Source organism: Oncorhynchus gorbuscha, linkage group LG20, assembly GCF_021184085.1.
Source record: "Oncorhynchus gorbuscha isolate QuinsamMale2020 ecotype Even-year linkage group LG20, OgorEven_v1.0, whole genome shotgun sequence".
In the NCBI taxonomy this organism is placed as follows: Eukaryota; Metazoa; Chordata; class Actinopteri; order Salmoniformes; family Salmonidae; genus Oncorhynchus; species Oncorhynchus gorbuscha.
In genome coordinates this window covers 34083165-34096451 of record NC_060192.1, presented here as the reverse complement: position 1 = coordinate 34096451, position 13287 = coordinate 34083165, and the positions used below count along the sequence as shown (strand labels likewise).

Here is a 13287-nt window from a genome sequence, read left to right as displayed (position 1 = left end):
TCTTGTGGGAACTTCTAGTTAAACATGTTCAGACAAGGCCTCCCAGGTGGCGCAGTGGTTAAGGGCGCTGTACCACAGCGCCAGCTGTGCCATCAGAGTCCCTGGGTTCGTGCCCAGGCTCTGTCGTAACCGGCCACAACCGGGAAGTCCGTGGGGCGACGCACAATTGGCCTAGCGTCGTCTGGGTTAGGGAGGGATTGGTCGGTAGGGATGTCCTTGTCTCATCGCGCACCAGCGACTCCTGTGGCGGGCCGGGCGCAGTGAGCGCTAACCAAGGCTGCCAGGTACACGGTGTTTCCTCCGACACATTGGTGCGGATTGCTTCCGGGTTGGATGCGCACTGTGTTAAGAGGCAGTGCGGCTTGGTTGTGTTGTGTATCGGAGGATGCATGACTTTCAACCTTCGTCTCTCCCGAGCCCATACGGGAGTTGTAGCGATGAGACCAGATAGTAGCTACCATGAAAATTGGGGAGAAAAAAAGAGTACAATTCACAAAAAAACAAACAAACAAAAAAAACATGTTCAGGCACACACAAGCAGGCAGAAACATGAAGGCAGAAACACACAGATGCCGACACACACATACAGACACATACACAGACACATACACAGACATTAGGGATGGGCACTGTTATATGAATTAGAATACTTGCGAGAGCATTCATTTTTTTAAAGAAAAAATAAAGAAACGCCCTATTTTAACAATGAAATAGATTTGTCTAAATGATCTGTGATATTGCTACACACGGATATACCATGACATTTTAAATTCAATAAAACACAAATACAAATACAAATTTTAATGTAGTTTTTAAGACGTGCCCCCAATAAAAATACATAATGTAGTCTTACAAAGGTTTCGCTGGCTGTGTAGCAAGCCATTTCCCAAGTTGAAACACCGTTCCAAATGTTTGTTGTTTTTACTCTGGACGTGTTTGTTGTAATTGTTGGCCAATCAGTGGCACCACAGTCCGAGGCTACACGTGTAGAAAGCAATGTGGGAGATCTCTAATCATTGCAAAATTGAATTAAAAATTACGGAATTAAGTTAGCTAAACGAGAAGGTAGTAGGTTGCGACGAGCAACCATCGGGTTGGCTGTTTAATCTGAATGGAATTGTTGTAGACAAGGATGGGAAGCACAGCAAATAGACTCAATTAGCCTAGTAGCTAGCTAACTGACTAACATAGCTAGCTGACTAACATAGCTGGCTGACTAACATAGCTGGCTGACTAACATAGCTGGCTGACTAACATAGCTGGCTGTCTCAGCTAGCTGACTAACATAGCTGGCTGTCTCAGCTAGCTGACTAACATAGCTGGCTGACTAACATAGCTGGCTGACCAACATAGCTAGCTGTCTCAGCTGGCTGACTAACATAGCTAGCTGAGTAACATAGCTAGCTGACTAACATAGCTGGCTGACTAACATAGCTGGCTGTCTCAGCTAGCTGACTAACATAGCTGGCTGACTAACATAGCTGGCTGTCTCAGCTAGCTGACTAACATAGCTAGCTGACTAACATAGCTGGCTGACTAACGTAGCTGGCTGACTAACATAGCTGGCTGACTAACATAGCTGGCTGTCTCAGCTAGCTGACTAACATAGCTGGCTGACTAACATAGCTGGCTGTCTCAGCTAGCTGACTAACATAGCTGGCTGTCTCAGCTAGCTGACTAACATAGCTAGCTGACTAACATAGCTGGCTGTCTCAGCTAGCTGACTAACATAGCTGGCTGTCTCAGCTAGCTGACTAACATAGCTGGCTGACTAACATAGCTGGCTGACCAACATAGCTAGCTGTCTCAGCTGGCTGACTAACATAGCTGGCTGACTAACATAGCTGGCTGTCTCAGCTAGCTGACTAACATAGCTGACTAACATAGCTGGCTGACTAACAGCTAGCTGACTAACATAGCTGCTCTCAGCTAGCTGACTAACATAGCTGGCTGTCTCAGCTAGCTGACTAACATAGCTAGCTGACTAACATAGCTGGCTGTCTCAGCTAGCTGACTAACATAGCTGGCTGTCTCAGCTAGCTGAGTAACATAGCTAGCTGACTAACATAGCTGGCTGACTAACATAGCTGGCTGTCTCAGCTAGCTGACTAACATAGCTGGCTGTCTCAGCTAGCTGACTAACATAGCTGGCTGACTAACATAGCTGGCTGTCTCAGCTAGCTGACTAACATAGCTAGCTGACTAACAGAGCTAGCTGACTAACATAGCTGGCTGACTAACGTAGCTGGCTGACTAACATAGCTGGCTGACTAACATAGCTGGCTGTCTCAGCTAGCTGACTAACATAGCTGGCTGACTAACATAGCTGGCTGTCTCAGCTAGCTGACTAACATAGCTGGCTGTCTCAGCTAGCTGACTAACATAGCTAGCTGACTAACATAGCTGGCTGTCTCAGCTAGCTGACTAACATAGCTGGCTGTCTCAGCTGGCTGTCTCAGCTAGCTTCTTCACATCGATTTGATGCCGTCAAGACAGGCACTACAAGATGGGATGATGGATAACTTATGGCATCCAGGGTTTCTTCTGCCATAGAAACCCTTGGGCGGGCAGCCTAAGTCCAAACAGTATATGTATTTTTATTTTCAACATTTTCGGGGTGGAAAAATGCTACGTGTAAACCTAAAGGAAAACTCCATCAAAAAACAATATTTTGGTGTTTGTTTCATTCGTCCATTGTTGATATAGTCATAATATATGCATAATGCATCATACGGGCCGGATGTCTGTACAATATTCTGAACAATTCAACCGTTGCCATTCCCACGCCCCCTGCCACACCACCTAAGCCCTTTTTTTGTCTAGAAAAAACCCTGGCATCTACAAGTTTGTCTAACTAGCACAAGTAAGTATTGGCTACTCTCTCTCCTTCCCGTCTCAAACACACCGACCCCCGCACAGCTGCAAGCAGAGCAGCACCTCTCTCCCATGTTTCTCTGGCTGTGTAGCAAGCCATTTCCCAAGCTGAAACACCGTTCCAAATGTTATTTTTTTATTTACTTGTAGTTCGACTATCCGGGATATCTGTAAAAAAAAATATATATATATATTATTCGAATAGTGAAATAATTTTAAACGCCCTTTACTAACACACACACACACACACACATCCATGTGTCAAACCTGTTAGTTAACAGGCTTCCCCATGACTATATCAGTAGTTAATGAGAAATGTCTGTCTTTGTGTCTGGAAGACTGTTTACCATAGTTTAACCTTCCTCTCTTTTTCTTTTCATCTCTTCAATTACCTTTGTTGTTTTTCTGATGTAAGTTGGCCTATAGTCAGGTTCTGGTGCCCACCTTTCTGTTCAGTCTCTTTCACCTACCTAGCTGTTATAACAAGTGTTATAACCAGTCCCCTTCACCTAGCTGTTATAACCAGTGTTATAACCAGTCCCCTTCACCTAGCTGTTATAACCAGTCCCCTTCACCTAGCTGTTATAACCAGTCCCCTTCACCTAGCTGTTATAACCAGTCCCCTTCACCTAGCTGTTATAACCAGTCCCCTTCACTTAGCTGTTATAACCAGTCCCCTTCACTTAGCTGTTATAACCAGTGTTATAACCAATCCCCTTCACCTAGCTGTTAGAACAAGTGTTATAACCAGTCCCCTTCACTTAGCTGTTATAAAGTGTTATAACCAGTCCCCTTCACCTAGCTGTTATAACCAGTGTTATAACCAGGTCCCCTTCACCTAGCTGTTATAACCAGTCCCCTTCACTTAGCTGTTATAACCAGTCCCCTTCACCTAGCTGTTATAACCAGTGTTATAACCAGTCCCCTTCACTTAGCTGTTATAACCAGTGTTATAACCAGTCCCATTCGCCTAGCTGTTATAACCAGTGTTATAACCAGTCCCCTTCACTTAGCTGTTATAACCAGTGTTATAACCAGTCCCCTTCACTTAGCTGTTATAACCAGTCCCCTTCACCTAGCTGTTATAACCAGTGTTATAACCAGTCCCCTTCACTTAGCTGTTATAACCAGTGTTATAACCAGTCCCATTCGCCTAGCTGTTAAATAGCATAGAACAATGAAAGAAGGCGACAGGACAGACATGACTAATCAATGCTAGACCTACTATCTGACTCATCCGTGCTCTGTTGCTCCTGTCTGTCTTCAGCTCAATAAGAGGTTCATACTCAGCTTCCTCCACGCTCATGGAAAACTCTTCACTAAAGTGGGGTGAGTTATTTTGGTGTGTGTGTGGTCGTGAATTAAATATGTAGACTTCATTTTTTTTAAAGCCCGTGTGGTTATGTGTGTGTGCTCTAACACACATATTTAACAGATCATGCTGTTGTATTTGAAGAAGGATTTTACTTCCAATCACTGTGATATGTGGTTGTCTTACCTAGTATCTCTGGGTAAGAGTGTTAAATGAGCAACATGTCCACTGTGTGGCAGCATGGAGTCGTTTCCAGAGGTGGTCAGTCGTGTTCTCCAGGAGTTCAGAGTGCTGATCCAACACAGCCCCTCCCCCCTGGGCAGCACACGCATGTTACAGATCATCACCATCAACATGTTCACTATACACAACGCTCAGAGCAGAGGTAACACATGCGCACACACACACACACACACACACACACACACACACACACACACACACACACACACACACACACACACACACACACACACACACACACACACACACACACACACACACACACACACACACACACACACACACAGAGAAAAGCGACCTTGTACAAAAGTATTGTGCAAAAACACTGAAGCCTATGATCTCTTTCTCTCTCCCTCTCTCCTTCCCATCTCCCTCTCCCTTCCTCCCTCCCTCTCCTCCCATCTCCTTCCTTTCTCTCTCCCTCCCTCTCCTTTCTCCTTCCTCCCTCTCCTCCCCTTCCTTCTCCCTTCTTCTCTCCCTCCCCCTTCCTCTCTCTCCCCCTTCCTCTCTCTCTCCCTCCCTCTCCTTTCCTCTCTCTCTCCTTTCCTCTCTATCTCTCCCTCCCTCTCCCCCTCCCTCCTCCCCCTTCCGTCTCCCTCCTCCCACTTCCTCTCTCCCTCCCTCTCCTTTCCTCTCTCTCTCTCCCTCCCTCTCCCCCTCCCTCCTCCCCCTTCCGTCTCCCTCCTCCCACTTCCTCTCTCCCTCCCTCTCCTTTCCTCTATCTCTCCCTCCCTCTCCCCCTCCCTCCTCCCCCTTCCGTCTCCCTCCTCCCACTTCCCTCTCTCTCTCCCTCCCTCTCCTTTCCTCTCTCTCTCCCTCCCTCTCCCCCTACCTCCTCCCCCTTCCGTCTCCCTCCTCCCACTTCCTCTCTCCCTCCCTCTCCTTTCCTCTCTCTCTCTCCCTCCCTCTCCCCCCTCCCTCCTCCCCCTTCCGTCTCCCTTCCTTTAGGAGGAGATGGTGAGGTGAGGTCTGTTTTACAGGAGCAGACTACATCTCTGGGTTTGGCCATGTTCTCTCTGCTGGTCCAGCGCTGCACAGAACTACTGAGAGACACACCTGCAGGTATGTCATTCACAGATGGGATATTTGTATATATTGTATGGTTGTAAAATGACTGTCTGACTGACAGTTCATATGAGGGAAGAGCACTCTAACCCTCTAACCCACTAACCCTCTAACCCACTAACACTCTAACCCACTAACACTCTAACCCACTAACACTCTAACCGTCTAACACTCTAACCGTCTAACACTAACCCACTAACACTAACCCACTAACACTAACCCACTAACACTCTAACCCACTAACACTATAACCCACTAACACTCTAACCCACTAACACTCTAACCCACTAACACTAACCCACTAACACTCTAACCCACTAACACTAACCCACTAACACTCTAACCCACTAACACTCTAACCCACTAACCCTCTAACCCACTAACACACTAACCCATTAACACACTAACCCATTAACACTCTAACCCACTAACACTCTAACCCACTAACACACTAACCCACTAACCCACTAACACTCTAACCCACTAACACTATAACCCACTAACACTCTAACCCACTAACACTCTAACCCACTAACACTCTAACCCTCTAACACTCTAACCCACTAACACTCTAACCCACTAACCATCTAACACTCTAACCCACTAACCATCTAACACTCTAACCCACTAACACTCTAACTGTCTAACACTAGCCCACTAACCATCTAACACTCTAACCCACTAACACTCTAACCCACTAACACTATAACCCACTAACACTATAACCCACTAACACTCTAACCCACTAACACTCTAACCCACTAACACTCTAACCCACTAACCATCTAACACTCTAACCCACTAACACTAACACTCTAACCCACTAACACTCTAACCCACTAACACTCTAACCCTCTAACCCACTAACCATCTAACACTCTAACCCACTAACCATCTAACACTCTAACCCACTAACACTCTAACCCACTAACACTCTAACCCACTAACACTCTAACCCACTAACACTCTAACCCACTAACACTATAACCCACTAACACTCTAACCCACTAACACTCTAACCCACTAACCATCTAACACTAGCCCACTAACCATCTAACACTCTAACCCATCTAACACTCTAACCCACTAACACTCTAACCCACTAACCATCTAACACTCTAGCCCACTAACACTCTAACCCACTAACCATCTAACACTCTAGCCCACTAACACTCTAACCCACTAACCATCTAACACTCTAGCCCACTAACACTCTAACCCACTAACCATCTAACACTCTAACCCACTAACACTCTAACCCACTAACCATCTAACACTCTAACCCACTAACACTCTAACCCACTAACCATCTAACACTCTAACCCACTAACCATCTAACACTCTAGCCCACTAACACTAACCCACTAACCATCTAACACTCTAACCCACTAACACTCTAACCCACTAACCATCTAACACTCTAACCCACTAACACTAACTGTCTAACACTAGCCCACTAACCATCTAACACTCTAACCCACTAACACTCTAACCCACTAACACTCTAACCCACTAACACTATAACCCACTAACACTCTAACCCACTAACACTCTAACCCACTAACACTCTAACCCACTAACCATCTAACACTCTAACCCACTAACACTAACCCACTAACACTCTAACCCACTAACACTCTAACCCACTAACACTCTAACTGTCTAACACTACCCCACTAACCATCTAACACTCTAACCCACTAACACTCTAACCCACTAACACTCTAACCCACTAACACTATAACCCACTAACACTCTAACCCACTAACACTCTAACCCACTAACCATCTAACACTCTAGCCCACTAACACTCTAACCCACTAACCATCTAACACTCTAGCCCACTAACACTCTAACCCACTAACCATCTAACACTCTAGCCCACTAACACTCTAACCCACTAACCATCTAACACTCTAACCCACTAACACTCTAACCCACTAACCATCTAACACTCTAACCCACTAACACTCTAACATTTACATTTACATTACATTTAAGTCATTTAGCATACGCTCTTATCCAGAGCGACTTACAAATTGGTGCATTCACCTTATGACATCCAGTGGAACAGTCACTTTACAATAGTGCATCTAAAACTTAAGGGGGGGTGAGAGGGATTACTTATCCTATCCTAGGTATTCCTTAAAGAGGTGGGGTTTCAGGTGTCTCCGGAAGGTGGTGATTGACTCCTCTGTCCTGGCGTCGTGAGGGGGTTTGTTCCACCATTGGGGGGCCAGGGCAGCGAACAGTTTTGACTGGGCTGAGCGGGAGCTGTACTTCCTCAGTGGTAGGGAGGCGAGCAGGCCAGAGGTGGATGAACGCAGTGCCCTTGTTTGGGTGTAGGGCCTGATCAGAGCCTGGAGGTACTGAGGTGCCGTTCCCCTCACAGCTCCGTAGGCAAGCACCATGGTCTTGTAGCGGATGCGAGCTTCAACTGGAAGCCAGTGGAGAGAACGGAGGAGCGGGGTGACGTGAGAGAACTTGGGAAGGTTGAACACCAGACGGGCTGCGGCGTTCTGGATGAGTTGAAGGGGTTTAATGGCACAGGCAGGGAGCCCAGCCAACAGCGAGTTGCAGTAATCCAGACGGGAGATGACAAGTGCCTGGATTAGGACCTGCGCCGCTTCCTGTGTGAGGCAGGGTCGTACTCTGCGGATGTTGTAGAGCATGAACCTACAGGAACGGGCCACCGCCTTGATGTTGGTTGAGAACGACAGGGTGTTGTCCAGGATCACGCCAAGGTTCTTGGCGCTCTGGGAGGAGGACACAATGGAGTTGTCAACCGTGATGGCGAGATCATGGAACGGGCAGTCCTTCAATGGGAGGAAGAGCAGCTCCGTCTTGCCGAGGTTCAGCTTGAGGTGGTGATCCGTCATCCACACTGATATGTCTGCCAGACATGCAGAGATGCGATTCGCCACCTGGTCATCAGAAGGGGGAAAGGAGAAGATTAATTGTGTGTCGTCTGCATAGCAATGATAAGAGAGACCATGTGAGGTTATGACAGAGCCAAGTGACTTGGTGTATAGCGAGAATAGGAGAGGGCCAAGAACAGAGCCCTGGGGGACACCAGTGGTGAGAGCGCGTGGTGAGGAGACAGATTCTCGCCACGCCACCTGGTAGGAGTGACCTGTCAGGTAGGACGCAATCCAAGCGTGGGCCGCGCCGGAGATGCCCAACTCGGAGAGGGTGGAGAGGAGGATCTGATGGTTCACAGTATCGAAGGCAGCCGATAGATCTAGAAGGATGAGAGCAGAGGAGAGAGAGTTAGCTTTAGCAGTGCGGAGCGCCTCCGTGATACAGAGGAGAGCAGTCTCAGTTGAATGACTAGTCTTGAAACCTGACTGATTTGGATCAAGAAGGTCATTCAGAGAGAGATAGCGGGAGAGCTGGCCAAGGACGGCACGTTCAAGAGTTTTGGAGAGAAAAGAAAGAAGGGATACTGGTCTGTAATTGTTGACATCGGAGGGATCGAGTGTAGGTTTATTCAGAAGGGGTGCAACTCTCGCTCTCTTGAAGACGGAAGGGACGTAGCCAGCGGTCAGGGATGAGTTGATGAGCGAGGTGAGGTAAGGGAGAAGGTCTCCGGAAATGGTCTGGAGAAGAGAGGAGGGGATAGGGTCAAGCGGGCAGGTTGTTGGGCGGCCGGCCGTCACAAGACGCGAGATTTCATCTGGAGAGAGAGGGGAGAAAGAGGTCAGAGCACAGGGTAGGGCAGTGTGAGCAGAACCAGCGGTGTCGTTTGACTTAGCAAACGAGGATCGGATGTCGTCGACCTTCTTTTCAAAATGGTTGACGAAGTCATCTGCAGAGAGGGAGGAGGGGGGGAGGGGGAGGAGGATTCAGGAGGGAGGAGAAGGTGGCAAAGAGCTTCCTAGGGTTAGAGGCAGATGCTTGGAATTTAGCGTGGTAGAAAGTGGCTTTAGTAGCAGAGACAGAGGAGGAAAATGTAGAGAGGAGGGAGTGAAAGGATGCCAGGTCCGCAGGGAGGCGAGTTTTCCTCCATTTCCGCTCGGCTGCCCGGAGCCCTGTTCTGTGAGCTCGCAATGAGTCATCGAGCCACGGAGCGGGAGGGGAGGACCGAGCCGGCCTGGAGGATAGGGGACATAGAGAGTCAAGGGATGCAGAGAGGGAGGAGAGGAGGGTTGAGGAGGCAGAATCAGGAGATAGGTGGGAGAAGGTTTGAGCGGAGGGAAGAGATGATAGGATGGAAGAGGAGAGAGTAGCGGGGGAGAGAGAGCGAAGGTTGGGACGGCGCGATACCATCCGAGTAGGGGCAGTGTGGGAGGTGTTGGATGAGAGCGAGAGGGAAAAGGATACAAGGCAGTGGTCGGAGACTTGGAGGGGAGTTGCAATGAGGTTAGTGGAAGAACAGCATCTAGTAAAGATGAGGTCGAGCGTATTGCCTGCCTTGTGAGTAGGGGGGGAAGGTGAGAGGGTGAGGTCAAAAGAAGAGAGGAGTGGAAAGAAGGAGGCAGAGAGGAAAGAGTCAAAGGTAGACGTGGGGAGGTTAAAGTCGCCCAGAACTGTGAGAGGTGAGCCGTCCTCAGGAAAGGAGCTTATCAAGGCATCAAGCTCATTGATGAACTCTCCGAGGGAACCTGGAGGGCGATAAATGATAAGGATGTTAAGCTTGAGAGGGCTAGTAACTGTGACAGCATGGAATTCAAACGAGGCGATAGACAGATGGGTAAGGGGAGAAAGAGAGAATGACCACTTGGGAGAGATGAGGATCCCGGTGCCACCACCCCGCTGACCAGACGCTCTCGGGGTGTGCGAGAACACGTGGGCAGACGAAGAGAGAGCAGTAGGAGTAGCAGTGTTGTCTGTGGTGATCCATGTTTCCGTCAGTGCCAAAAAGTCGAGGGACTGGAGGGAGGCATAGGCTGAGATGAACTCTGCCTTGTTGACCGCAGATTGGCAGTTCCAGAGGCTACCGGAGACCTGGAACTCCACGTGGGTCGTGCGCGCTGGGACCACCAGAGTAGGGTGGCCGCGGCCACGCGGTGTGGAGCGTTTGTATGGTCTGTGCAGAGAGGAGAGAACAGGGATAAACAGACACATAGTTGACAGGCTACAGAAGAGGCTACGCTAATGTAAAGGAGATTGGAATGACAAGTGGACTACACGTCTCGAATGTTCAGAAAGTTAAGCTACGTAGCAAGAATCTTATTGACTAAAATGATTAAAATGATACAGTACTGCTGAAGTAGGCCAGCTGGCAGTGGGTGCGTTGTTGACACTACACTAATCAAGTCGTTCCGTTGAGTGTAATAGTTTCTGCAGTGTTGCTATTCGGGGGCTAGCTGGCTAGCTAGCAGTGTTGTTTACGTTACGTTGCGTTAAAAGAACGACGATAGCTGGCTAGCGAACCTAGAAAATCGCTCTAGACTACACAATTATCTTTGATACAAAGACGGCTATGTAGCTAGCTATGTAGCTAGCTACGATCAAACAAATCAAACCGTTGTACTGTAATGAAATTAAGTGAAAATGTGATACTACCTGTGAATGCGACCGGGTTGTTGAGTTCTATACAGAAGACGTTGGCTAGCGTTGGCTAGCTAGCAGAGTCACCTACGTTAAGGACGACAAATAGCTGGCTAGCTAACCTCGATAAATTAAGATAATCACTCTAAGACTACACACTCTACACCTAAACAGCACAATTATCTTGGATACGATGATACGAAGACAGCAAAGACAGCTATGTAGCTAGCTAACACTACACTAATCAAGTCGTTCAGTTGAGTGTAATAGTTTCTCCAGTGCAGCTAATCAGTGGACGTTAGCTAGCTGGCTAGTGAAGACTACGTTAGGACGGCGAAATACGATAATTACGCAATTATCTTTGATACAAAGACGGCTATGTAGCTAGCTAAGAAGAAATTGCTAAGATTAGACAAATCAAACCGTTGTGCTATAATGAAATATAATGAAGAAGTTATACTACCCGCGGGAGCGAAGTGCAGATGCGACCACTCGCTCCAACCGGAACCGGAAGTCACTAACCCACTAACCATCTAACACTCTAACCCACTAACCATCTAACACTCTAGCCCACTAACACTCTAACCCACTAACCATCTAACACTCTAACCCACTAACACTCTAACCCACTAACCATCTAACACTCTAACCCACTAACCATCTAACACTCTAACCCACTAACACTCTAACCATCTAACACTCTAACCCACTAACCATCTAACCATCTAACACTCTAACCCACTAACCATCTAACACTCTAGCCCACTAACACTCTAGCCCACTAACACTCTAGCCCACTAACACTCTAGCCCACTAACACTCTAACCCACTAACACTCTAACCCACTAACACTCTAACCGTCTAACACTAACCCACTAACCATCTAACCCTCTAACACTCTAACCCACTAACCATCTAACACTCTAACCCTCTAAAACTCTAACCCACTAACCATCTAACTCACTAACACTCTAACTCACTAACCCACTAACCCTCTAACAGGCTATTGTGAAATGGTAGAACCTGCAGTAGCTAACTAGCCATGTGCTTTTCCACCATGCCCAAAACATGGTGTTTTATTTAGGTGCTATGGGAATGAATACACACAAACTGGGATCATGTTTTTAGGTTGGATGGATTCTTGGTTCTGACTCCTAAAACTTAGGGTTAATTATCAGGTATCCTATTGAAATATTGAGTGCGGTGGTTTAGAGGGCCTACACCAGAAGTGAATGGTCATCTGTAGGAGGAAGGTATAATGGTGGGTGAGCAATGAACCTTGGGAATGTACTGATCACATGTGTCAGCCATTGATAAGGGGAGAGAGCCATGGACTAGTGATGTAAGGGGGTCGAGGTCAGGTCACGATAAGGGAGAAGGAACAGTTTATTTCCTGCCTAGCAATAAAGTCGCCACCACTGGAGGAACCATGTCTTGGTCGGTTCAGCTGTTCGTCCCTCTGGGATGAATTCACTTGGTTTAAGCTTTCGTAGTGTCCGTTGAGTTCTTACTCTGATTATTACAACCTAACGGGTCACACCGACAAGTAGAAGAATATTTTCCGGGGGCATATTTATTTTCAATGATGAATCTGATTATGTCGCATTGGAGAAGTGAGAAGCTAAAAAGGCTAGCTAGCTTGCTATGTTTTTTGCCAGGCTAAAGCCAGCTAGCCAGGCTTGGTAGCTAGTTACTACTAGCAAGAGAAGGCGACTGTTCCTTGTTTTAAAAAAATGTAATGACAAATGTTTTTTTTTAAACTTTGCTATTGGGAGTGGGAGTGGGACCGGTGAGGATATCATGTTACCAAAAATCCAACTCCACCCACACAGCTTGTAGTAACCTTGATGGAGAGGTTTGCCTGACCTATGAACTCTACTCCCTAGGAAGGTAGACAATGATTCTCTTTCTCTCCCTATCCTTTTCTCCCTCTCCCTCACTCCATCTCTCAGAGTCCATCCCCGAGGAGGAGAGAGAAGATGGGGATGAGTGGGAGGAGGGGATGGTAAGAGTTTCTGCCTTCCCATTGGACCTGAGGGAGCTGCTGCCCAGCGTTAAAGTCTGGTCTGATTGGATGCTTGGACACCCCGACCAATGGAATCCTCCGCCTTGTAGTATAGAGTGAGTATACAATCCAAACACAGGACGATCTTCCTGTGGGGAGGTGTTACTGTCTCCTCTCTCTGCCTGTGGGGAGGTGTTACTGTCTCCTCTCTCTGCCTGTGGGGAGGTGTTACTGTCTCCTCTCTTCCTGTGGGGAGGTGTTACTGTCTCCTCTCTCTTCCTGTGGGGAGGTGTTA

The 13287-nt window shown here is 47.6% G+C and overlaps 1 protein-coding gene across 1 annotated transcript in view; it reads left to right on the top strand.

The window, feature by feature from the left end:
- LOC124006769 (telomerase-binding protein EST1A-like) overlaps positions 1-13287 on the top strand; it is a 41448-nt gene that overhangs the window by 13618 nt on the left and 14543 nt on the right. The window contains exons 8-11 of the mRNA XM_046316906.1: positions 4142-4203; positions 4426-4571; positions 5378-5491; positions 12940-13108. Of these exons, the coding sequence (XP_046172862.1) occupies positions 4142-4203; positions 4426-4571; positions 5378-5491; positions 12940-13108 (491 nt within the window). The remainder of the gene's footprint in view (positions 1-4141; positions 4204-4425; positions 4572-5377; positions 5492-12939; positions 13109-13287) is intronic.